We start from the raw sequence: 26,403 nt of genomic DNA, 5'->3' as shown, positions 1-26,403 counted from the left end.
CTAGGCACAGCTCACTATATTGTGCTTATAATACTGTGCTGTGGAGAAAAAAATCATAGACTTTTGACAGAATTGTTTTTTCTTGTCACGACTGGTATCTTCAGGACATTATGTACAAAAATGCTTTGTCCAGAAAGTTAAGAATTATCACAACAAATTACTTTTTGCTGATCTCTAACCTAACTTTTGTACAGTGATGGGTTACTACCTATGATAGCTTGGCAGTATTTCCTGTGCTTATTGGCAAATAAGCAGTGAAACTGGAACATATTGCAACATATTTTGCTCAGGGTACCGGCTCTGAGAAGCCCCACAACTGCAGTTAATGTTACTCTTAAACACATAATTTGTATGAATATATGGTATGCAGTTATTTATTAAGAGATGTCTGCACAATTATTGTAAATATTGAGTGCGTTATTCAGCCAGTGGATGTCTCAAGTGTACAAAACACAAGAAAGTCTCATTGAATTGTTAGTATTCTAATTGCTTCATTTAGGAGATGCGATTTGTGAACTAGCTAGCATGCCTTCAGGGATATTATTCTGTCAGCCCTTCAAGTACTTCTAGTATGATAGTTGTAAGGGGTTTTTGTTGCTATTTTTGTCTTATGGCCTGCAAACAACTCAAAAAAAGTAATCTTTTTTTTCTTCCCTCACAGCAAACCCTTCCAAACCAGTTCAGTGTTGTCTCCTCAAACTGTATATTACAAGATTGAAGTGCAAAACTGATATTTTTCCAGTTTTGGAAATGTATTTAAATAGGAAGGAGACAAAACTGCATATTCTTAACCTGGTAATATTTTACCAAATAACGTTCATATTGCATTGTGCACATATATTTGAGGAAACACACAGACATTACGTTGCAGATTCCAGGTGTTTTGGAAATTTTAAATTGCCAGAATTAGCAATGTCAACAAAACTTAGAACTTCCTACTTACTGTTTGTACATTTTGTATCCTGAATGAGACATTCATATGGAAAAGTACCATTCCGTAGGTTGTACATGTACAGGGCAAAGTTAAGGTTGCTTTCACACCTGTGAACCTGGAATTTCCTGTCTTTTTTGAATCTTTGGCATTCCAATCTTAATTGTATATTAATCTTTTATTTAACATTTAACATCTTAAATGTTAGATTTTACATTATTTATATGAATATTTAACATTAGAGAATTAGAAGTCCCAATTCTTCTTGATGCAAATCCTAATTAGTTTTCATTGACGTTTGAAACTTAGACCTTCAAGACAGTCAAATTGGGTAGCTTGTAAGCAATAGCCATAACAACATTATCTGTGATTAAAAAGAAGGCTCTTATCTTGGGGTAGAAGAAGAAGGGATGAGTCACTGTGATAATATGCTGGTTTCAGGGAGTTGTGGGATCAGCCTGCTCCAACAACTCTGAGGCATTTTCAAGTACATAAAATGCTGCTGCTGCTGCTCTGGCAGTAAGATGCTCTTTGCCGTAGAATGTTTATGTTCACTTATTATTTTGGCACGTCTCCCCGAGGAGTGCAAGCAGGAACAAGAATGTTGATTATGAACCATTTATAGATCAGTCAAAGCTTCCAGAAATTTCCTGGGATGAAGAAAAGTACTTTTTTTAGTTCAAGGTCTCTTTTCCTGACTGATCATTCAGGATCTCACAGGACTATTACGGAGTGGGAAGATACCCTTCTCAAAGAAAGGCTTCTAAGATAAAGTTCCTGGAAATTTTTGGTAATGAGGGGTTTGCTAGATTTCATTCCCTTTGCTTTATATTTGGCTTACTTTCTATTTTTGAGTTATAAGAGGAGCAGGACATGGGTCAAATGTGGTCTCTTGAAAGCCCTTCCATCTTCTTTTCTATAATGCTGTTTATATGACTGTACATGAACACATCCGCATTTTTCTCTTCACCATGTGTGTAAATGTATACCAGCTCATTTAATGTAATGGCTCTAACAGTCCACCCATGTACAACATGCCATAAGCTTAGTTTCTTAAAAGCAAATACGTTATTATGCAGTTCTTATGCTTGCAATGGCTAGCAAAATAATACCATGAAATGAATCTTAATTAAAAATTAGAACAATAAATGTTCAAAGAGATTCTTCAGTATTTTGTAATCTTCAGACATGCATTGACTGAGCAATGCAAAATGTTTATATATATAAAAGTACTGTCTTTCTGTATGGCTGAATTGTTGACATGTTTAAAAAACATTCTTATTTGGCTTTTGAGTTTGTGATTATTTTTTCCCCCTAGATTTATTGTTTTAAATATACATATTTAAAAGATTAGAGAAAAAATATTTATCAGTCTTCTAAACTTGTTCAGGACCATAGGTTCTCCAGAAATCTTTTGTTCTATTCCATTAACATGTACGAGGTAGTATAGCTGTTTAAAAATAAAGAAATAGTAGGCTTACTCATTTTGAAAAGAGGCTGATGATGCAAGTTTTCATATCTTAATATGGCCTCAGCTGCAAAGAGACAAAGGATGAGATAGAGAGTGAGAGATTTAATTCATTGGTCACGGTATACTTTATATGTTTAAGCCCATCTGGGCACTTGTGTGGAACTTCACTTGGCTGTCTCCATAAAATCTGAAGCAACCCATCTTAACCTTGCACAAATAGGCATGAAATCTATAAACCCAGCAGACACAAAGGGTTTATTAGTAAGAAAAGAATGAGTCTGCCTGGTGAACTTTCAGACTAGGCAGTGCACTTAGGATCACAGAAGATAAAGGGACCTGAAATATGAAATAAAATTTCCAATAAGGTAGCAGTCAAAGGCAGTGGTGATTCCTCAGCAAAATAGGTATTTGACCTCGATGTTGCAAAAACTGAAATCTGGAATTCGTCACTAGAAGAAGCTGTTACTGCTTTAAGCATTTCCCATTCAAAAAGGCATCCTTTTCCGGAGGAGGTTTGTTTTTTGTATGATTTGTTGTCATTCCATCTCCTGTTTATGTTGCAGTTTCTTATATTTTATTTAGGCTTCTTTTGGAATAATGCAAGACAGGTCATCATAAGAAAAAATAAAAACCTATTCACTGCTTAGTTCATAGGGAAAAGGTATTGGTTGTTAAGTAAATAAGTTTTCATTTCTTACATAGTTTATATTAATAGAATTAATAACAGGACCTTTCTCCTTAAAACACTAACCTCTCATTCTGAATCTGATGTCACTACGTGTAGCAAAAAGCAACTAATTGTTACATTTACACAAGAGTAAAAATGGGTATTTCAAAGACTAAGCTGTGGAATGTGTAAAGCAATATCTGCCCTGAGTAAAGGTTTCAAATTCTTGCCCTCACCCTGTGAAGTAATGAAATTTCCAGTAAGCGCTCACTGTAGTGGTAAAAAGTCAGGAAGGCAGTATTTTGTCTTTGAGTTGCTTCATTTCGGTTAGAAAGCATTGGTCACTAAGTGAATATTCTTACTGCTGTTCCTAGAAGGTTCTTGCAAAAGTTCAGTACAGAAAGAGCAGGAAAGACTGATTCTTGCAGGTGCTTTCTCTATTAAAAAAAAAAACCCGAAACAGTGTGTAGAAAAATACATGTTCTTTATTTTGATGTGTGATATTTAAGGATGAACTGTTTTCGAAAAGGGATGCTTGTTCAGTAATAATGAGACTGCTTGACTATTTTTACCAATTCATCTCATTTTTTAGTTATCCTTTAGCTTTTTCATCCACATCAAGAGGGCAGGATTGGTTATTTTGTACTTTTACTTCTTTACATCCTTTTAAATATTCAGTCTTTTTTAATTGAGGTCAAAGTGAGACTGCAAATAGTATATTAGACTGTGTAATACAAGATTTAAGTCATCTGTGAGGAACTGCTAAATTAAAATGTATCCCTCAATACCAACCACATGTGCAGGTACTTTGAATTTGTAATTCTTCTGTGATTTTCAGTTATGAGAGTGGATGTTTGGGTAGCTGACTTCTACCCATTCACAGAGCTCAAAGAACAGACTACGTATGTTTCATACTTGAGCTTTCTTTTACTTGGTGTATTCTTTGCTGACTTTCTGAATAATTTTCTGAAGCTGGTGTTGCTTTGCTAAAATAAAAATTAAAAAAAATAACAGTCCCCAACTTTGAAATTTATGAACCTAACTTTCTATTTGTATGCCTAGTGGCTTGATTTTAGCTGGTTTTGTAAACAAACAAAAGTCAGTGAAGTTGGAGGTACCTGTCTTGTATGAAAAACAAACCATTTCTATCTAGACCTGTTAAAAAAGCTTTTAAAGAGCAGTCTTAAGGGTTTTACCTTGAAAAACTGGAGTATGGCTATGTCAGTTCTTTTTGTGCTGCCTTTTACAGTTGCTCATTCAAATTAATTGGCTATTTTGGGTGTCTTTTTTTCAGATTCTCATGGAAATCCTGTGTCTTCAGAAGATCAACTCAGTTTAGCCCAGCAGATTTCTGATGTAGTAAAGCAGCCTGCCTTTATTGCTGGAATTGGTGCAGCCTGTTGGATTATCCTTATGGTCTTCAGCATCTGGTTATATCGCCACAGGAAGAAGCGAAATGGACTCACTAGTACTTATGCTGGTATCAGAAAAGGTGCCATATTATATATTTCAGTCCGCTGGCTGCTGAATGTCTGTTTACTGGCTATTTATCTTTAGTCTCTTGTTCTTCTAAGACTTGATGCAGGAATTATCAAATTACCACAATTCTTTCAGGAAATGTGGATCAGGAGCCAATGCAGAAAGCGGCAATATTTACATAATGTGTTAAACCTGGCTTTAAAGCATAAGCCTTTAGCAAAATACCTAGACTAGCTTTTCATAAAGATACTCCTACAAGTGAGAAATGTAAAGATGGATTTTTAAGGCTGGAAGCTTCCAGTATGCCCTCGCTGCCTGACACCGTACCATCAGAAAAGGAGCCAAGTGGATGGTAGTTCATTGTCCCTCCTGTTCAATACTTTGCTTGCTGCTAAGAATACTAACAGTGGTGTACATTACAGTAACGCTTTTGGTGCGTGTACTTGAATTTCCTTGTGTTGCGGGGGAATGTGGTGAAGTGGCTGTTTGCAAAAGCACAACAGTCAATAATACTTTCCAAGACTCTTTCATAAACGCTGTTGTGAAACTCTTTGTTGCAACTGAATTCTGGGGCTATCACATCTTGCATTCGGTTAGAATGGCAGTGGTGGGACTAACTTAAAGCACTTTCCGTTTTCATGTTATTGATGCCTTTTATATCAGATTGTTGGTCAGCAAGCAGTGCTTTAGAGTATACTCTGTGATAAACAAAGCTAGAATCTCTACCTAGAAGATCTTCTGGAATAAAAACTTGATGTCTCCTGATTCAGGAATCTTATGGTTAAGCCCTGAAGTTAAAGCTGAATTCAATATGCTGCAGTTCATTACATCTCAAAGCAGTACCTTGTAGGCACTCATAGAGTGAGAACCGTGAATTCTGGAATGAATCAGAATATGGGAGATCCTGCTTTTGAAGGAATAGAGGGAGAATGTTTGGTATTTAACAATCAAAATATGGACCTAGGCTTAAAAGGTGCACACATCTTAATGTATGAAAGGTGTCATGAGATTACATTCTTTAGTCACTTCAAGAATGAATGTGTGATGGGCAAGACAGATAGGCAAATGTAACACAAATATTTTTAAACAGTAGCAGTGTGTTGCTATGAAAAAGCAGCAGTGCTAAAAATAGCAACTGAGTGAGTGGAAACGTGGAAATAGTTTCAGAATGCTGCAGAGTTTAGGTGTCCTCCATGCTATTAAAGTATCAATGCTCGTGGTAGACTTCAGGCACAGTGCTTGTAGCGGAGTTGTAACTACAGAAATCAGGGATGAATTTCACCTTTGATTTTGTTCTGCTACGATTTCTTAGATGTGATAGATCCCAACACACTGCTGCATTGGCCTGCACTGTTTTGTTTTACTAATAGCATGCTGCCATACTGCCTTTCTACAGTTCTATCAAACTAACATCACTATGCTTTCAGCAGTACCTATGATTAAGCAAAAGGCATACAATTTGTCCTTAAAAGTGGTTACTTTAATGACATCAGCTATTGTTCAAAACAGCTGTGTTTTTCAGTATCTGTAAAAATATCTTTTGTGTACATTGGTGAGGATTTTAATGAAAATATACAGAAAAGTAGAGTCTGCATATCCATTATCAAGTATTCTTCAAGACAAAAGCCATCTTTAGTGAAATACAAATTGCAGAGTAGTTTGCCACTGTGCAGTGCATCAAGTCATCACTGCAAGCCCAAACTTTTTCAGTCTTGCATTTATTTATTTATTTTCATATTTAGCTTCAGGGCTGACATCTGTTAAAATACTTCACTACTCCCACACATACATATTGTAGTAGCACTCTTACACACTCAGAAGAGTTTATTAATAGAAGCTCTGAGAATTAAGTTGTTCTTTCGTGTGGTAGCGATAAAGATTTCATTTAGTTGAACCTCTCTTCATCTGTTCCTCAGTTCCTTAACAAACTAAAGTAGGTTTAATACTTAGCTCACAGAAGAGTAATGAGACAGTAGTTTAAGATTTTTTTTCATGTCCTTGTGATTGCAAATTAATTTTGGGACACTTGATTCTCTTTTGAATAGCTCTGGTTTAAATGCACCTTCTATTTTAATGAAAGCTTGTTACTATGGTTCTACAGTTTTGAATGTAGCTAAATTAAACTTGACTGTGTGAAAAGGCCTAGCTCAAAGAAAATACAATGGAATTCCCAAGATAAAGAGCTGTGCTACAGATGAAGCCTGAAGTGGGCAAATGCTCAGAGGTTTTTCCTTTTTTGCTTAGTGTCATATCCCTGCATATAAATCAGCTTGGTAAAAGGGGGGAAAATCTACAGCATATCCTAAATTACAACAACAAGACACTCTGGACTCCCCCCAAACATCAGAGTTACTGTAAAAATTAGATTAAGCAGTTGTTCTCTTAGCCAGAAACTTTTCTTTCTGTGCCAAGTTTGCTGATCCAATTCTGTCTCAAGGCTGCTTTTAGTGAATATTGTTTCTCATACATTTCTCTTTGCTGTCATTAGATCGAAAAGGGCGATGTTAGCCTTTTTCTGCCCATCAGTGGTAGGAAAACTATACTGTCTTGTCAACAGGAGGGGGAGCATGTGCTAATAGGAGGAGCAAATGCTAGTGCCCTGTATTTGGATTAGAGACCCTATTGATCCAGAGAGGATTTATAGTAGCTGTGAGAGTGAAGATTGTCAAGCAATGTCATTGTTCCATTGTTAACCTTTCCCTCTTAAAGCCAAGGGTTGAAAGGTAGAAAGGTGTTAGATCTAGGGAGATCTTTTGCTTTTTTTTTTGTGATTATTTAAGAAAGAAAGATAATCATTCTGTTTAACAGTCTCATCTGTGAAAACAAAAATTAATTGCTGCAGTAGAATTTAGTGCCTTTATTGCAGTGAGAGTTAGTGCCATTCTTGATTCAGAGACAGTAAAACAGCAGTCCTCTTTGTTCCTTTATATGATTATTATTTCCTTACTTGAATACGTAAGTGTGCCTATTAGTTCAGTGTAATGAGCATTTACTTAGTGAACTGCAGATAAGATTCAATAGGACCTTGATAAGGCTTTGTTAAGGAATTTGTCATTCTGCATTCTAAAATGATTAACAGTGTGCGGGTTTTGTTTGTGCTAGGATTTTCAGAAAAACTTAAAATACCAAACTGAGAGGTATTTGAAAGGCTAAACCACAGTCCAGTCCCCTTAGGAGCACAACAGAGTATCAAGGGGGTTTTTTTCAGAATAATACCTGCAGAGACAAGCTTCTTTCTGAATAGCAAATTTAATTTTATTTCTATATCAATGTGACTGAACAACTGGGTTAGTTATATACATTTGTTTTATGTTTAGCTGTCTGCTAGGTTTATACTAATGTGGTATGTTTCCCTTTCTCTCTTCAGCTTAATAACCAGTTTGTATTTTGTTTTGATTTTTCAGTCCCGTCTTTTACCTTCACACCAACAGGTATATATTTGCACTTTTCCCCCCTTCTTTGTTACTTTAGCATGTGTTTGTGGTGCTGTTTCTCTTTTTCTGATGTAACCAGCCCAGCTGTTCTAAAGGGTTTTTAAAACAATTTCATTAATGACAGGTTTCATTATTTTGTTCTCTAAGTAGTGTATATTTGCTTTGTAGCTGACACTTTTCTGTTAGTGTGTACCATTTTGTAGCATACCATTTGATGCAAGCATGCCATTTTGTAGTGTGATCCTGTCAGTTTGTACAACCTGGGCTCTCTTCTTGCATATTGCAAAGGAGTACTGTGGCCTCTTGCATCTAGTGATGCAAAAGGTGCTTCTGACGGAGGAATGACTTAGCAGACCCCAAATGCTGACTTGAAAGGGTTTCAGTGGGATTATAGTTGGTGAAACATTTGCTTCTTTTCTTTCGTCTGAATCTGCATTAATCCAGTGACCTAGGAGTTGTCTGCTTTGGAAGATACAGTAAATCAAAGTGTTACTGCAGTTAGATTTCTTTGCTTGCTGCCTTAAACTGTATTTGTGCTATGAAATTTTAAAATAATCATCCTGTTCTACATAAACAGAGGTATATTTCAAATTCAGGGCAGGTTTAAAATAATCTTCTATTTCTTTTCACTTGGAAATGTACAAAATCTGACATAACCTGAGCCGTAGCCCACCAATGTCCATGAGAGCCTTTCTGTTCTGTAGAGCTGACCTTCAGTCCATCCCACAGTCTGGCAGCTCAGCAGCTCTTCCTCTACAGTAGATAGAATGCAACACATTCAGTACCCACCAGTATACTGCATGCATTACCTTTGGCTACAGCCCGAGTGAACAGACAGGTTGTTTCTTCCTCCTTTGTTCTAAATCCCTTATTTTCACAAGAGGTCTATGAGACTTGCAGGACATGTATATCCAGGCAGGGTAAAAACCACCTATCCCCTCCTCTGCACACTCATGTTAGCAGGGCATATTAGCTCAAAATCACCACTGTACTAATTTGGCCTCTGGGCAGCAGCTGGGTTACATCCTTCCAAGTTGGACCGCAGATGAAGCCATCTCATGTCTGTCTGCATTCATCCACACAAACCTAATCGTAATGGGTTAGGTTCTTATCCACATGCTTTTAATCACATTGAATAGTGTCTTGTTTCAAAAGTCATCCTGTTATGTTTAGTGGAGTTGCTTACTGTTCGGCATGAGTCAGAGTGGCTCTTAATGTTTCTGAAGTCCTTTAAGATCCACAGTGGAGACTAATTCAAACTATTATTATTTTGCTGTTACTTCAATTGGCTTAACAGAGGGCTTCTATTGCAATCACAATTGTAGCACGCTCCTGAAATTCTGCAGAGGTAGGTAGGTTAGCTAACGTATATTTTCTCAGTTGGATTCTTAACATTAAAAGAAAATATCAGGGCTCCATAAGATAGGTCAGAGCTGCAACATAAATAGCACTGAGATTGTTAAAGAAGAAATTGGAAAAAAACACAAAGTACGTAAAACATTTAAAGGGGGAAAAAAATCCTTTTTCAATCCAGGATCCCAGTCATTAGTTCCACTGACTTAAATGGAAACAGACCCTCTTCTTTAGCATTACCTATAGTAAAAGACTTACCTGTAGCAATGCATCCTACATTTTAATCCTGTTATTGTAATCACTGCCAGCATTTATCTCTCTCTTGCAGACTCCCAGTTTGGAGTTCTTCTAAAAAGCAGAATTTGGCTGCTTTTTTTCAACGCATTCCTGTTTGGAAATTGTAGAATCCATCAGCATTTGCAGGGAGGCAGTCTCCTTAACCCTTTGCCAAACCCAGTGCTAACCTGCAGAATTTATAGCACTGTTTCTTCTTGGATGTTTGCATCCTAAAACTAACTTCTCAATCATGATGCTTTCTGTGAAGGATATGCAATCCACGCCAAGAAATAAATGCATGTGGACATCCACTTTGTTAATGTGTAATGCTTCTGAAATGCTAGCAAAACTGTTCCTTCTAATTTAGGAAGTATTCTTTCTGCCAGATATTTTTTACCAGGATTTATACAAAAAAAAAAAAATCATTAATAAATCCAATTGTAAAATGTTATAAAATTAGTAGCTTCAGTGGACTTTTGAGTGTGCCTGTTCCATGAGTATCTTGCAGTAACATTCAGAAAGAGCATGTGTTTTTGCAGTAGGTTCAGCTGTAATGAGCCATTGTTTACACTGGAAGTAAGGTCTGTTATAGAATCGTGATACCTCTTTAATCTTAGCAAAACAATAAGGTAGAGCAAAGCTTTAACATCTAGCCATTCATTAAATAAATATGTGACCTAAATTCTTCCACAGAGTAACTCCACTGAAGTCAGCAAAGTTACGTTATGCATAAGTTCAACCTGATGTATGGCTTCCTGCTTTCTTAAGTGATACATGTGTGTGTTTGTGTTTTTCAGTACAGAACTGAAATATAAAACTTTGCTGGAGCTAAGATTAGCAGTTACCGAGCAACACAAGTATTATGTATAAAATGCATTTGAAGGAATAGATTGTAAAATGAGACTCAGAATTCATGTATAAACAATGCACGTTTATTGTCTTGGCTAAAATGAAACAAAAGCAAATTTAATACTGCTCTTCAAGGAGTCTTTTACAAGTTTAAAATTATTTCCTTTTTTATCTTTAACTATTTCAGTAACGTATCAGAGAGGAGGAGAGGCCGTAAGCAGTGGAGGCAGGTAATTATGTGCTTTGTTTTTAAAGCTATAAATTGTGTGCAACTAGATTTAAGGATGCTAGAAGTACAATTGTCCGTGTAAGTGATGGCAGAATAATCACTTGCAAAGATATGTTTTAAATTTATTTTATGAATTTATACATTTTTGCCATATATTTTTCTGTTTAGAAGGCGAATATATGGTTTGAATTTTTAGGTTGATTTCCAAAGAATGAGTCATAATACTATCAGCTTTGTTAACCTGTAAAAACTGCATCTCAGAAAATGAGCAGCAGAGGGAGTGCTTTAACTTCAAAATAAAGACTTGGCTTACCAGCTGATTAAGGGAGTAAAAGTAATTAAGTAGTGGCATTTATGAAAATTAAGAAATATAGTTGGTTCACAAATACTACAAAGAAAGAAAACGTTTATTGGAAAAAGAAGACATAAGCGACTTTTAAGGTGACTTTTCAAAAAAAAATCTTTCTGTGAATGCAAAACAGTTAAAGCATCGCTTACAAGAGACAGGGCACTGAAAGAGAGGGAAACAGAGAGGTTTTAAATTTAAAGCCCCCCGCTTTGAGAACCTAGCCCATTCCAGATTGAGGGTTTAACTAAAACATGTTTACTGGGTTTACATTATTACTTAATGAATGTCAATGGACAAAACAGTAATTTACATTTCCTGTGTAGAGGTGGTATTTTCTTCTGCAGGCAAAATACCAGTTTTAGCAAAAAAGGCAGGTCAGAGCAGTGTCACATTGGTGGCACACCTTTTTTTTTTTTGTCCTAGGTCACATTCAGGCATGTCTTTTTATAAGCATCTCAGTTAAAGCTTTGGCATGATGCTGAAATAAACTCTAAAATCTCAGAGAGCAGCTGGGCGATAAATTCCTATATCAATTCCTGTTTCACAGGTGGCATCTTGTGATTCCTAATTTGCAAGACCATACAAAAATTCAGTAATGGTAAAGATTAGGCATAAAATTATACATTCCTGGTCTACTTGAATGCTGTGCAGAGGTGAGGCTACTATGCTGCTGCTGCTGCTGAACCTGGCATGTTAAGAGCAATTGCAGATATCTCTGTCCAGCACTGTATGCTTCTGCCTTATCATAGCCATAAAACCATGGATGAAAACCTCTATAACAGTTACCATGAGATTTTTGAATGGACAAATCTGTTAATCACTGGGTTGCTGCCTGCACCCCAGGATAGTGAGAAAGTAAGAGCGAACAGAGATGAACCCTCTTTTTCCCTGACAAGGTTGTTCAAAAAGATATGCAGTTAACATCTTTTGTGTTCTTTGTGCTGCTGTGTTTTCTCACTGTTCCCACAGCACAAGCGAGGCAAAGCACACTCACATAGACTCAGAGGACAGAAATGAACTCAGAAGTGTCTACATTGTATACAGTCATTTTGGAATTGCTAGAGAAGCAGCATCAGTTTTTACTGTCCTAGGTTTAAGGATCAGTGCCACAATCTAGCAATGTAATTGATTCAAAGTGCTAACATCAATGCTTCTTTTGTTCATTGGGTATATAGCATTTACAGGATGTATGTTGTACCATATTTTGTAGAATTTGAAACATACTTCTGCAATATAAAAAAATAAAAATGTTATTTTTACATATGAAACCTTTCTTTGATTTCTATACCTAAGGTTTTCACTTCCTTACATTGTATTGGCAATGTTTTGGAGAGGTTTAGCATTTTTGCCAAGTGCAGTAAGGTGAGCATGTTAAAGCATTATTCAGAATTCAAAATGTCACAGTGATATATTTCAATATCATCCCCACTTCTGCGATGCTGAAAAAATACCCATTTCTGTGGCAATCCCTTTTCTAAACAGGATTCAAGTAATGATAACTGTGGTAGATTGACACCAGCCAGCAGCTAGGCACCCACACAGCCACTTACTTAGTCCACCCCTACCCCAGACCCAGTACAGCAATTCAAAGATTCAAGGAATTTGCTGCAAAGGTTAAAGATCTTTGGAAACGATGATCTCCAGTCATCACCAGGCTATGGAGCTGTAATGCAAACATCTCTTGCCTACAGTTATATACCTTACATACAGTTATATACTTCTATACCTCACACCACATTTCTTACATGACAGCAGATGAGAATGCAAAGTAAATTTTAGAAGCAAAGGACCTCTCTTTATCCAAAAATCCGGTACACAGGTCTTGAAAGTGCTGAAACATTCTGGAAGGCTTTGTCTCCTCCAGATGCCTTGACGTGTAGTAAGAGCAGAGTGGTAGGGAAAAAAGGAAAGTATTTCAAATCAGCTGGCCTGCTTACAGGACTACATAGCTGTACCTTTATTTCAGATTTACAAAAAACTACTTGTTTAGTGTATGTGTATTGGCTTGTTTGTTAGCCTGACAGTTAAGTTAAGCCTCATCACCTCCCATGTTTAATTGTCAGATGACATATACAGTACAGAAATATATATACCCATATATGTATAGATCTTTTAAATGTCATTCTAAGACTATGACTTAAGCCTGCGGCACTGACAGACTATATCCCCCACGACTAACTGCATGCAGTTTGTATTCTCAACTTTCAGTTTAAGAGGATTAGCATATTTTATTTTTGAAAAGCATCACATCTAATATTATGGAGACCAGTTTCTGCACTATTTCAAATGGAAAGTTGCCTGTTAAATCCTGTGATGAAAGAAACTGTTTTCCTTTTGTTTAGTGTATGACAGTGACTAAAATTACCTATTTTTAAAAGCACCTTAATTATCAAAGGCAATTTTAAGTTGTTAGGGGATGCTACTTATTGGGACTTTATAACATGCCATTGCATTGTTAGTGTGAAAATTGAAAGGGCACCAAAGATTCTACAGAACATTCATCAGAGCATCTTTCACACTCACTAGAAAAATTCAGCAACTTGGAAACCAAGGAATGCTATTTCTGCTGATGGCAGGAATACACTTTATTCCAAATGCAGGCAGTATGCAGCATTGATATCTGGATATTTTCAAAAGTGTTGAGTATTCCCATTTACTTCAAACTTGCTTAGGAGCTGCTGCTGTTCCACCCCCATAAAGACTAAGCAAGTAGCTTACTCGTTAACAAAGATGTGTATCGTGCACTAGGTGTGCTTAGTGAGTTCCAAATGCTCCCAAGCGGCAGAGGTTTCTGTAATCTGCTGTTCCCTTTGATCCACTACAGTAGTACTATCTGATGGTGAGGAGAACTTGGCTTCATAAATCACGAAGAATTTGGGAGTATTCACATCCAAACTCAACTCTTATTTCCGCATATCCATCTCGCTTCCATGTGTGAATTTTTTGTTTGACTTGCCAATTTCCCCTTTTTTACCTTGCTTTCTTTAAGAAAGGGAGAAGGGGCAGAAAAGTAAAAATACAACCTTCCCAGAAACATCTCCCCCCCTCAAAAAGAAAGTGACAGGTAAAGGTTACACACCAATGTATATGTGTATTTCAGCAAACTGAACTGATGCTGTCCTTGGCTGTTCAGTTCAGAGTGTCTTAGCAAGGAACAGGTTATATAGAGATATATAGAAGACTAGAAACCATTAAAAAATTGAATCAAGCTGTATTTTCCAATGTTCAAGCCTTTAAATATGTGGTACTATGTTGTAGTATCTAACCTTTTGAGAAGAATGTAATTGCATTGTGAAAATGCTTTTGTTTAATCTTTGAAATGACCGAACTTTGGTTTTTAAAGGCCAGGACTCCTAAACATCAGTGAACCAGCCACTCAGCCATGGCTAGCAGATACTTGGCCTAACACAGGGAACAATCACAATGACTGCTCCATCAACTGCTGCACCTCTGGCAACGGAAACAGTGATAGCAACCTTACAACGTATAGTCGACCAGGTTAGATATGTTTCTACTTTGCTAAGGAATCTTCTTTACAGAGTATATGTTTCTAATACCTGAGATAGTGTACAGGTTGGTTTGGTTTTTTATTTCCAATGCATTTAGACTTAATACAGTTTCTCCTCTATGTCATGATTATGCTTTTGGTCCCTTTTTGAATCTGTTTTTTCAGTCCCCTTTGGATAGCTGTAGCAAGCTGTAGGCTGAAGGAGCCGCTGCAAAGTTCAATGTTACCAAAAGTCACACTGAACTGAATTGTTTCAGCATCTGAAAAAGAGCAGAAAAGATCATTTTTAGGTTGTTCTGTACATCCTTGTTGCTTGGATGGAGAAGGACAAGTACCAAAATGACACTGGTGAGATTTTCCTTCTGGTTTGGGTGTGATGGGAAGCAAGAAGTAGAACATTGCTACAGTACTTGCAAGACAGTCAGTCTACTCTGGCACATTCAAAACCTCCCTTGGGGTACCATTCTGTACAAAATTGGATAGCTGGTTTTCTGTTTAGGGCATGTGGATAAAAAAGTTAACTTCACACTCTAAAAGCAGTTATGAAATGTTAGTTTAAATGGTGATTCCCAGGAACTTGGGCAGGACTCAGAGTGCTCTTGAAGAAAACCTTGTGAGTTCCATGGGAACACAGTTGGGGAAATATATCTGGAAGCGCTGATTGCTGCACATATTGTTTTAAACGGACCTTACGTTCCTTTTATTTTAACCCAGTTTGTGTTACTGGTGAGGGATGAAGATTAGTCTTTTCCACTACCAGCATCTCTAGCTGATTTGTGCTGGTAGCATTTCTCAGCATTTCAGTAAGGGAGTATGATTACCTATAGTGAAGTTGCATAAGTGCAAAACAGCATTACCTCCTGTAATTAATGTGGAACCAGCCATAATGTGATGGTGGTAATTCATCTCCTGCAATATCCTGTCTGACAGTGACCAGTGCCAGGTGCTTCAGAGGACGGTGAGAGATTTTAACATTAGAGACTTGTATCTTACCCTGTCCAAGGATATCATGTCCACAAATACCTCTGTAAAACAAAGACTTCTGTTACAGAGATACTTTATTGTGGCAAGTACAGACATACCAAGTTCTAGTAATGGAAACTTAACAAGTTCAGAAAAGGAAGAGAATGCATGTTTTTGAGGGTTGTAAAGTATTATATTATCTTGTAATGAGGTGCAGTGGATTCCTTATCAATTTAGCTTTTATACTAAGCTTGGTTGTGTTGCAAAGTGATTCCTTCCTTTCAAGTAGAGCTTATGAGCTTGAGGGTCAGACAAGATCTCATAGTGGTCTCTTCTGTCCTGGAAAATCTGGCAAATATTCTTAATTGTGTGACCTTGGGCTTGGCTTATGCTCTGAAGCAGCAGAGTTGGATATCCCCTCTATAGCTGTGAATATGCTAAATAACTGTGCATTTTTAATTTCTTTTAAGTATAGTACTGTCTTCCAAGTCTACAGAACAGGAACGGGTTGTTCTAAAAGTAGATGCTATTAAAAAAACCTAACAAAATAAATCTTCTGTTATATAGGTAAACCAGTTTTAAGTACTTTGTATGAGGACTTCTAATGTGTCTGTGTAAAAAATACTATGCCTACTGCATATACTGTGTTGATTGTATTGCCCTACATACAAATCGGATGTAGCTGAAAATGGAAGGAGGTAAAAATGTATGTTATAAGTGACTCTGCAAAGATATTATAGCAAAGCATGAGGTATTAGGAATGAAGAATATGCTGGATATATAATTGCTTAATATAATACAATAGACACTGGTTCATACATTAGTGGCCAGAGCATCAGTACATGTCTAATTTACTCTATGCATAAGTGGTGATCTCACAATGCAATAACTATTAGAAGAATTAATTCATGTTCTCTATATGAGATATATATTTGTCATACAGGACAATGGTATTACTATGGTATTACTTATTTTGCAATATCCAAAGCAACTAAAAATTAGCAAAAATTCCAGATTGCTTTCCTGTCTTTTTGTTTCAAACCAAAATGTAAGATTGTACAAGGAAACAATGACCAAATAAAGAATTGCTACTGGGTACTGAGTTACCTTTCATATTGTACTGTTTCTCTTTAATTCTGTTATGTGTAATCATTTTTCAGTCTGTTTTATAAAAATATGTTGTATCTCTGTTTCTTATCACAAGTACAAGAAAGTCTAAATGCTGTTGAGGTGACATGAGATGACTGTCATGTTTAGTTATTCCTGCTGTTAAGTTTTGGTTGATTTTTCCTTTCAATGCAAATTATTTTAATTACAGTTACTGATTGGATATCTATACTGCTTTGAGAATAATGTCTAAAAATGTGAATGTTTATATGGCCACTGTAGAAAAAGCCCAGTAAGGTAAGTCATTGTAGATACAATTCAGAAGTGGTGAATTTACAGTAAATCAAAACAGTGAACACTACTTTTGAAGCAGTAGTTTATAAAGTAAATAATATTCTGTAAGTTACTTAGTTAATTACAGTATCTCTGCTTCATGGATGCAAGCCATATAGTTATGCACTAAAAAATTTTTAAAGGGAATTTCATTGAAAGTGTAGTGTAAGCGAACAGAATGACCTTTTCTTTTTTCTTTCCTCTGTGGTTAGCCGATTGTATAGCAAATTACAACAATCAGCTGGACAACAAGCAAACAAACCTGATGTTGCCTGAGTCAACTGTATATGGTGACGTGGACCTCAGCAACAAAATCAATGAGATGAAAACCTTCAATAGTCCAAATCTAAAGGACGGAAGATTTGTCAGCCAGCCTGGGCAGCCTACTCCTTATGCCACCACTCAACTCATCCAGTCAAATATCAGCAATAATGTTAACAATGGCAGCGGGGATACGAATGAGAAACACTGGAAACCCTCTGTTCAGCAAAAGCAAGAGGTTGCACCCATACAGTACAACATTATGGAGCAAAACAAATTAAACAAAGGTGAAGAGCTTTTAGCTTGTTTCTCCTCTTTAGGCATCAGAGGCGTTTTGACCTTCTGGTGCTGGGAGTCTAAAGCTTTCAGGTTCAGCAATTACAGACTTCTGTGGTGCTTTTAGAATTCTCCCTCTTTAAATTTAGAAATTCACGGTTAGCAGTGTCAGAAAGTTAATTAGCACCACAATAACCTTGAGATATTGAATTTATTATAAAAAATAACAAGCTGTATCTTTAGAAAAGAGTTAAATAAAATACATTTCCTATGGATTTGAGATTAATTTAAATTTAATAGTAGTTAAGGGATTGGTTAGGACAGAGCCCAGATATTTTATTAATAAGACAGATGCATGGTAGTCACATTATACTCTACCTTAAATTTTAAATAGGTCAACCCACTCTTCCCAGTCGTGGATGGAGACTAATTAAATCTACATGTTCATGTAAACGAATGAAATTTTGCATATCAAACTCTGTAAAATTGTATTGTGTTTTACACTGGGGACACAAATGGAGTGATCCAATTCATTTTAGACTTGTTCCTAGCAATCCTTCAATTCACATATTGAGAGGCAATGCTACCACACACAGTTTTGGAAACTAAATTGCTTTGTTACCCTGACTGAAGTCTCTGCATCCAGAAGCTAAAAATAAAATTATTTCAGTGTTAACAGGAAATATCAGAATGTACTTTTGTGGCCTTGAGGGCATGTTTCTTTAATATAATGTGTGGGAGTTGAAAGAAATAGGTATGTGATTTCTTGCTAGTCCTCTAGGCTACCATGCAACCTCTTTTAATAACCTGATTTGCAAAACAGTATCCCTAGAAACTGGACCCATTCTAACTTGAAACTCTTTGCTTGGATTGTTGTAACTCAAGTGATCACATAGTGATAAGTTATCCTTTAAAAAGATACGTTTTATTACAGGAATGTTGATTTCTCTACCAGACCCATCTACTCACAGAGGAGTTCAAAGGGCAATATAAAATGTGACACCTTCCCTTGACATAAACTTGTCAAATGAAAATTCAATTTATGTGGCTCTTTACTAGAGGGTGAAAGCTGTATTTTTTTGTAATTATGTTTTCTTTCATGAACGGTGTATTACATATCTGTTTTGGAATTAAAATATGTTTGGTTTTTATGCCCTGGAAGATACTGCATCTTTCAAACTGTGTATATTACAGCTGCATATTCTCTAGCATATTGTAGTGTGGAAAGGCCCCCTTAAAGCATTGTCTGCTGACAGTCATATATACATATTTCAGAGTGTTGATTTACTGTTTATCCTCTGTGTGAACATATGTGGTATGTAGGGCTTCAGCGTGGTCTCTGGAATGCAACTAGGCCGAGAAACTATTGCAGAATACACTCTGGTGTGGAATTTATCATTTAGCTCTTTCTCCCATGCTTACATTATCACAAACATTTCTGCAGCAGATGGGGACTGGATTCTTAGTTTTGTTTATTTTTGTTTTGATTTCCTATTTTATGAGTCAATATTCTGATCTTGGTTTTCTCATTTACTAAGTCAAAACCGTCTTGCTGGTGATTATACATATAGCTTTTGTGATCGGAAATAACCATTTTGATGAGTTACATGCTGTGCTTCATTGTCACTACTTTATGTCCAGTGGTTCTGTTTATGACAGTTTTATTTGCTGTTTGAAGAGTAACTCAGCTCCTTTTCTGTTCTCTGTAAATTGTAATTCCTTTTTGGCATGAGAGTACTGTTTTGTCAGATGAGTATTTTACTTCTGATACAGTTTTACAGATTAGATTTAAAAATAATGCATGTATATCAAGTGCTTTGGAACTGGAGAAGGAAGTTATGGTAACAGCCATTAGCAAAAAAAGGCCCCACCTGTAGCTAGAACCCGCAAGACCCAATGTAAATAGAAATATTCTTGGAGCCAGCAGGCGTTAAACAAAGATCTGTTGTAAACCAGATTCAGTGGAGCTGCATTGTTGCTCCAGCAGATGATTCAGCACTTGTAATACAGGGCTGACTCCTATGTGGGTTTGTCACCTTTGAAATACAGAAAGTAGCTACCACAGTCCATTGGCTGCTCTGCATGCGTAAATTAAGCAGAGACCATGGAAAATCAATCATGGTGACAGTCTATTCGTATGCAAAACACTCACACAGGTCGTACATATGTCCATTGAGATTTAATCACTGCAGAGGCACTGCAACAACCCTGTGCATAGGATTTCATTTTACTTCATTTTTGCTGCGGAGCTACTAAGTTCCTGTGACTTTCCTTAAACTTGCAGTTAGAGACAAAATAAAAATAAAACATGATTATAGGATGACTTTCCTTTCAAAAAATGAATTTATTTCTTTCCTCACTATTTTCAGGAGATCTTACTTTGTGTTATAAAGCAGGTATATAAAAGTAGATGTGTTTCTGAAGGGTAGCATTAACTATACTATTGAACTTGCAGATTACCGAGTAAATGACAACATTGCTCCAACTATTCCGTACAACCAGTCGTACGACCAGAATACAGGTGGATCCTACAACAGCTCGGACAGAGGCAGTAGTACATCTGGTGAGTATCTACAGAGTTTTCCAAACCTTAGGCTTTTTGGTGTTTGGATGCTCTAGCTGTAGTTAGCACCAGCTACTGGACTTGCAGAAGGGATGATGGGGAGGAACCCACTGACAGTAATACAGCTCAGGGATGTTAAACAGCATAAAAACTGGCCTAATAGGTGCCTGTATTTCTGTTGCATCCTCATGATTGCTTAGTGCCATCTGAATGTCAACGAGTAATTGATTGTCCAAAATTGTGAAAGTCATGAAGTCAAATAGAAGCTGGATTTCCTAATGTTAATGCCCTAGTGGTTAGTATTATGGTCTCCAGATGGGCCAGTCATAGAAATTCCTTTTCAGCTGTCACAAAAAAAGAGTATTTTATTTCTTTCCTGGTACTTTACTGGCCTCTTTTCCATTTCTTGGGTCTACTCACCCAAGACAGCCTTATTCATGAACAGTCTGAAGGTACCAGAACATCTGAGTGCTACCTAACAGAACTGCTTTAAGAAATTTTTCATTTTTTTAAATTAAACCCATGCATTTTATTGAGTAAAAAAGCATGCATGCATGCATACATGAAATTTTTATAGATTTCAGTGCTATATGTCAAAACTATTCTTGTACATCATTCAAATGTAGACAGTAGATAATTAAAGTTAAATTTTGTTTCTCATCAGCATCTCCTTTGCAATATATCTAAAAGTCCTTCGTAAAAATCTTGAAACAAGACAGTTTTGTGCTGGAGAATGCTGACCAGGGCACTGAAATTGCACTCTGTGCTTTGGAACCACAGAATATGGTTTAATTCAAAAGTTACTGCTTCTCATCATGGTTTATAACCTGTTCACTTTTGGCTTCAGTTTCTGGTAGAGGTGTGTGAAATGTTTCTCATTTAGCTCTGAACTACACATAGGCTTGGTTTGGGGCTTTACTGTAAGTCTGATACTTAGCCTATGTTTATTTACATCAAGCCAATTATAGGGTAAGTTATGGTCACAGTCAGCAGCGCCCTGGACTTTACATCTACTAGTCAAGATGAGGATTTTTCACCTTTTGTTTTGCTGTTGCCTTTGATAGTCCAGTTGCCTTAATCATAACCTGCTCCATCTTGACCGATTGTGACTGAGGCACAGCAGAGGCATAAACATGTAGATGAGCCTGCTGTGCCTTTTGGTGACCTGCATTCTCAGTGGTTGGGGTGAGATAAGCACAGGTCCCAATTCTCCCAGCTGCTCAGGGGTGTTCTGGTGCTGAGCCTGTGCTCAGTGACGTTAAGGCCTGAAATTTGGCGTGAAACATCTCTGGTATGAACCCATGCAAATTAAAAATGAGAACATGGTATTCTCCATGCTGACACCTATTATGGTTATAACACTAACAATTTATAGTCCTATACCAAGGACTCCAGCAGGAATGAAGCAAGGTGACCAGAGTAATAAATTAATTGTGCTGAATCTAGTATATATCATGGTGCCTAGGGTAGAGAATGCAGATGATGGTTGCCTTGGCATAGCTAGAGTCTTGCTTGACATACTGAGATATCAGAAGAATGATTGTACATAGCTAAAACATCTTTGTATCTGGCAGCTAATGGGGGACAATAATAAGCAGAACTACTGTCCATAAGAATGGAAAATCTGAGACAGCAAAAGTGAGGGAAAACAAGCTTCCTAAATGTCACTGCAACATATTTAATCACATGTATAAGGCTTAACTATGGTAATATAAAACCATGGCTCAGTTGAAGAGAGAAATGTGAAGGATTCTAAAACAAAAAATATGGTGACTTTATCTACAAATAAAGATGTAATAATAACAAAGAAGGATAAAATCATATACCAAGGAACAATGCAAGAGTCAGCTCTCATCATAGCCATGTCCAAAGTTAAATTTCAAGACCACCTGAATAATTGGTCTTATTCAAAGTTATTGGAACTGTTAAAGCTACATTTTTGTATTATGAGCTATAATTTCCCAGCAATAGTAGTTGAAAACATTTGTGCCATACTTCATCCATCTTCTTTCTTCTTTTTTCTGTTATTTTAGTTCTTCCAGCAATTATTTTCAACTGCACCTGCCATTTAGACTAAAACCAGTAATTTCATTGTGCCTAAAATGTTTCAGTGGACAAGTACAAATTACATATATTCAGTGACTTAATGCAACAGTGGAACTTTAATAGATCATATCTGTGTCATATTGTATTTTAGGTTCCAGCAATTAAATAGTATAAAGGCACTTTAGAAAATATGTCTACAGCTCATTTGTTTTAGATGATAATCTATAATGTAATTAATAGAAATGGGAAGCTCACTCTTAATGACATTGCTTGTAAAATTCATTTATGGTTTTATCACATTTTGACTATTTATTAACAATTTGAGTTTTGTATCCCATGTGCTTTTTTCCTTGCTATGTAAATTTTCTGGTTAAATTCAGCTGCTTAAAATGTAGAGTGATTCTACAAAGAAACTACAATCACAAATTGGTATAAAAAGGATGAATGCCAGTTTATTCCAACTCAGCACAACAGTAAATTCCCAGAGAATTCAAGAGGATCTGGGAGGGATTGCGGTTATTTTGTTTTTCAAAGCTAGTGGTGAGGAGATACTTACAAGCATTATAAATGTGTACTGGTTTTTATTCACAGGGAGTCAAGGGCACAAGAAGGGTGCTCGGACTCCAAAGGCTCCCAAGCAAGCTGGCATGAACTGGGCAGATCTTCTTCCACCACCTCCAGCACATCCACCTCCCCATAGCAATAGTGAAGATTACAGTCTTTCAGTGGATGAAAGGTGAGAAAAATGAATACATCATCCATTTCTCACTTCAACCGCTAGTTAATTGAACAGTAATTTGCCCTATAAGCTGGCAGTGAGACCTTCCTTCAGTACCGTTCTGGTGCTCCTCATCTATCTGTAGTGTGGCTACTTAGAGATCACTCACTGGCAGTGGTGTACATCCACTCAGTACATCCTCACTGAGCTGTTTTCAAGAGCACATATAACAATGATTTTTTTCTGGGCTGTTTATATGTGTATCAGATATGCTAATTACACAGTAAAAAATTAAGTCCTTATTTTCTTAAAAAATTAATTTTAGCTATGACCAAGAAATTCCTTGTCCTGTCCCACCTGCAAGGATGTATCTGCAGCAGGATGAGCTAGAGGAAGAGGAAGAAGATGAGCGAGGTCCTACTCCACCTGTCCGAGGAGCAGCTTCCTCTCCAGCCGCTGTCTCCTATAGCCATCAGTCAACTGCCACTCTCACCCCCTCTCCCCAGGAAGAACTCCAGCCCATGTTACAGGACTGTCAGGAGGATCTGGGACACATACAACACCAACCTGACCGGAGGTGTGTCAATGCAAACGTAGCAAGAGAGATGTGACAAAAGTCATCCTAGCCCCACTGAAAATTCTTGTTGAATTCAGTGAGGCCAAGATTCTCCCCATGATACTTATTCTGCTAATATTTAACTATTTGTAACCTAAGAAATACGTAATTAAGTTGCTTTATTATTACACCATGGAAAGAAATGCAGTATATCACTTTACGGTACATACGATGCTGACATAAGTTAAATTCACTGTCATCAGGATATTAAAGTGGTATCGTTAACACAGCTTACCATATAATTACAGTTCCATTGTTTCCAATAGATTTACTGCATTATTACCATAAAATAGCATGCATTATTTCACAGTAACTGTGCAATTAACTTGTCACCAATATGTATGAATATATATAAATATATAATTTATATAACCTATAGATTTGCCTCCTCTCATAAATCCTACTACAGGAAATTATTGCTTGCAAAATTTTCTTAACATTTCCACCTACCCTTATTTAAAGGAATGACCAACATGAATAAAGATAGATATTTTTTACAGGGAAATTTTGTTTCTTCTCCAAGTTGCTTTTAGTACAAACTATTTTGCATATAGACTCTCACAGCTTCTCTTCCATAAAACAGTGTATTCTGAATGGGGCTTTTTATGCATGATGCTTACTTGTCTTGCTTTTTGTTAAGAAAGCACAGCTTTTCTCTCCCAAATTATATTTCTTTTATTATTCTTTTTCCTCCAGCGGTTTGCACATATTGTTTGTTACCACAAATATACAAACTTACCTGCAATATTCTAGTCATACTTTCTATTTTTAGTGAAATGCAGGCCTATTATGATGAAATGAATTTGTTCTTGCCAAGTAGACTGTAGAACTTTGCTTTTGTTGATATAGCTTACTGGACATTTATGGATGTATTCTCCAGAATGTTTTTTGAAAAGTTAGTTCATTTTTATGTTTCCCTTTTTTAAGTAAGCGTTAGTTATTAATTGTTTTTTAAAAGGGCCTATATCTGCTTTTACTTTTGCTCCCCACTTCTACTTGGTCTGCCTTGTTTTGTTTTCTTTATGGTAACACTTCTTGTACTGTGTATCTTTCTCTCTTCTTCTGTCGTCCTGACTCTTTAAAATCACTCTTTTCATTAGTGGGTAGCTAATAATATTATCCTGTAATTTCCATTGGCCCTGTTATGTCAGGGCACAGAAGTGTTCATTTTAATCACTTAAGTTTTCTGAGTTATTTAGAGGTTAAACTAGCTGGACACTAATGGAAAAGGGAAGTGCTAAGTGAGCAATGTGTTGTGAGTGACTTTCCAGAACCTCAGCTACCATGTTCTGGAGAATGGGAGATGCATATTGACATAAAGAATGGAGTAGTCATTGGAGCATATGTATGCAAACATGCATAACCAGCCAGCAACTGCCTGGAAAGTAGGTGGTTTGTTCAACACAAAGACTCCTGGCTAGTCATCATAAATGACATAAGAAGTAGTGGCAGAAGTGTGTGGAAGAATGTCCAATTTAAGCTGCTAGGGCATACAGCTTACTCATTGAGTAGACTGAAAAAATAAAATGTGTATTTATTTTGTTCTTCCTACAATGGTTAAGTCTAGCCTTGCTGAAAGTCTCAGAATTGCTAGTGACTAAATCTGGGGTTTTTATTGTACTTTTTCAAACATTGTTTCTTTTCTTTTTGCTACATACATCTCATCAGTTAAAAAAGATTCACATAATTCTATTTACTTGATTTGTAAGGCTTGGCTGACTACCTTTTCCATCTAGCAGCATTGATATGACCCATGGCATTGCTGTTAAGGAGTTGGATGTACTGTGCTCAACAGCTGTAGCCCATTCTGGAAGCGGGGGTTCTGTTTTGAACATGGTGTGACAATACTTTCTAATTAAGAATACATTCTGAGCAGTGCCTCTCTGTATTGTTTGGGGGGTTTTTGTAAATGCTGGGTTTATAGTGAAAATAATGACTAAAATACTGTTTGTCATACCTTTTATTAGCTTTACTTGTAGTTCTGCTGAGTGTTATCTCAGTTTCTGATCAGAACCAGGCATCTAGAATATGATTCTGGTGGTGATGGTGTACTGTAATATTTCTCTGTCCAGTCAGCTTGCTGGAAGTATAGCAAACTGAAATAGAAATCTGTGCTCTGGAAGAGTGGACAAGCAGAGAAAAAACTAAAGATTTAGTGAGATAGCAGATGATGTCAATGTTAAAGCGAGAGCTGAGATAGGAGACAATGTCACTGTTAAAGCGAGAACCACTGCATCAGATAAAGTGAACGAAGTATTGTTAATTCTGTATGCCCGTGAACCAGCTGCTCTCAATTAGCCTATCCTTAAAGGTTGGCAGGCAAGCTGTATTTTCCAGGACAAACCCTAATATATTTTGTAACCAGTTGCCTGTCTTCTAATACCAAAACCTAGAGAATAGGAAGACTGGCAAATACATTACAAGGACAGTTGTCACAAGAGCTTTAAATTAAGGCAGTAAAACTTTATTGGGCAAGGTTTCTAGTCAAAGGCAGGTAGAGATTCCCATGCAGCAATGGCTTCTGGGATTGGGGGGGAGTGGTATTAAATGATTATTGGGTATATCTACCTAACTGACCTTTTCTTCATTCCATTCAGTACTTAATACAGCAAGTGGAAAACAGTGGCTAGATGATGTAGTCCAGGGAGGTTCCAGCTTGCTCTTGCCACAGAGTATTAGGCTTTTCCTTGCTAAATTTTCCTTTCAAAATTACTAAGTATTCCCATTTATTAAAATAAAAAAATCACATCCCCCAAAAAAGATTTAATTTATGAGAGTCACCATTCGTCAATGAGATAATAAGAGGGAAAGACTGACAAAGGAAAATTACTTCAGAAATTTTTGCAAAGCAGACTGCAGTAGAAATTCCTGGTAAGCAAAGCCAACAGTACAGCCACTGCTGCAGAAAGGATTCCTTCCTATCAGACAAATGGCAATTAAAGAGCATGCCTGTGGCCCTGTGAAGAAAAACTGT

At 36.8% G+C, this 26,403-nt stretch overlaps 1 protein-coding gene across 1 annotated transcript in view; it reads left to right on the top strand.

The window, feature by feature from the left end:
* The window catches only part of ROBO1 (roundabout guidance receptor 1), a 328,596-nt gene that overhangs the window by 287,172 nt on the left and 15,021 nt on the right, over positions 1-26,403 (top strand). Inside the window, exons 18-25 of the mRNA XM_075033941.1 lie at positions 4,364-4,561; positions 7,953-7,979; positions 10,648-10,690; positions 14,382-14,536; positions 17,162-17,497; positions 19,942-20,049; positions 22,687-22,831; positions 23,139-23,390. Of these exons, the coding sequence (XP_074890042.1) occupies positions 4,364-4,561; positions 7,953-7,979; positions 10,648-10,690; positions 14,382-14,536; positions 17,162-17,497; positions 19,942-20,049; positions 22,687-22,831; positions 23,139-23,390 (1,264 nt within the window). The remainder of the gene's footprint in view (positions 1-4,363; positions 4,562-7,952; positions 7,980-10,647; positions 10,691-14,381; positions 14,537-17,161; positions 17,498-19,941; positions 20,050-22,686; positions 22,832-23,138; positions 23,391-26,403) is intronic.

Source organism: Buteo buteo, chromosome 8 (assembly GCF_964188355.1).
Source record: "Buteo buteo chromosome 8, bButBut1.hap1.1, whole genome shotgun sequence".
NCBI classification, from domain to species: Eukaryota; Metazoa; Chordata; class Aves; order Accipitriformes; family Accipitridae; genus Buteo; species Buteo buteo.
This window is presented reverse-complemented; position numbering and strand designations above follow the sequence as displayed.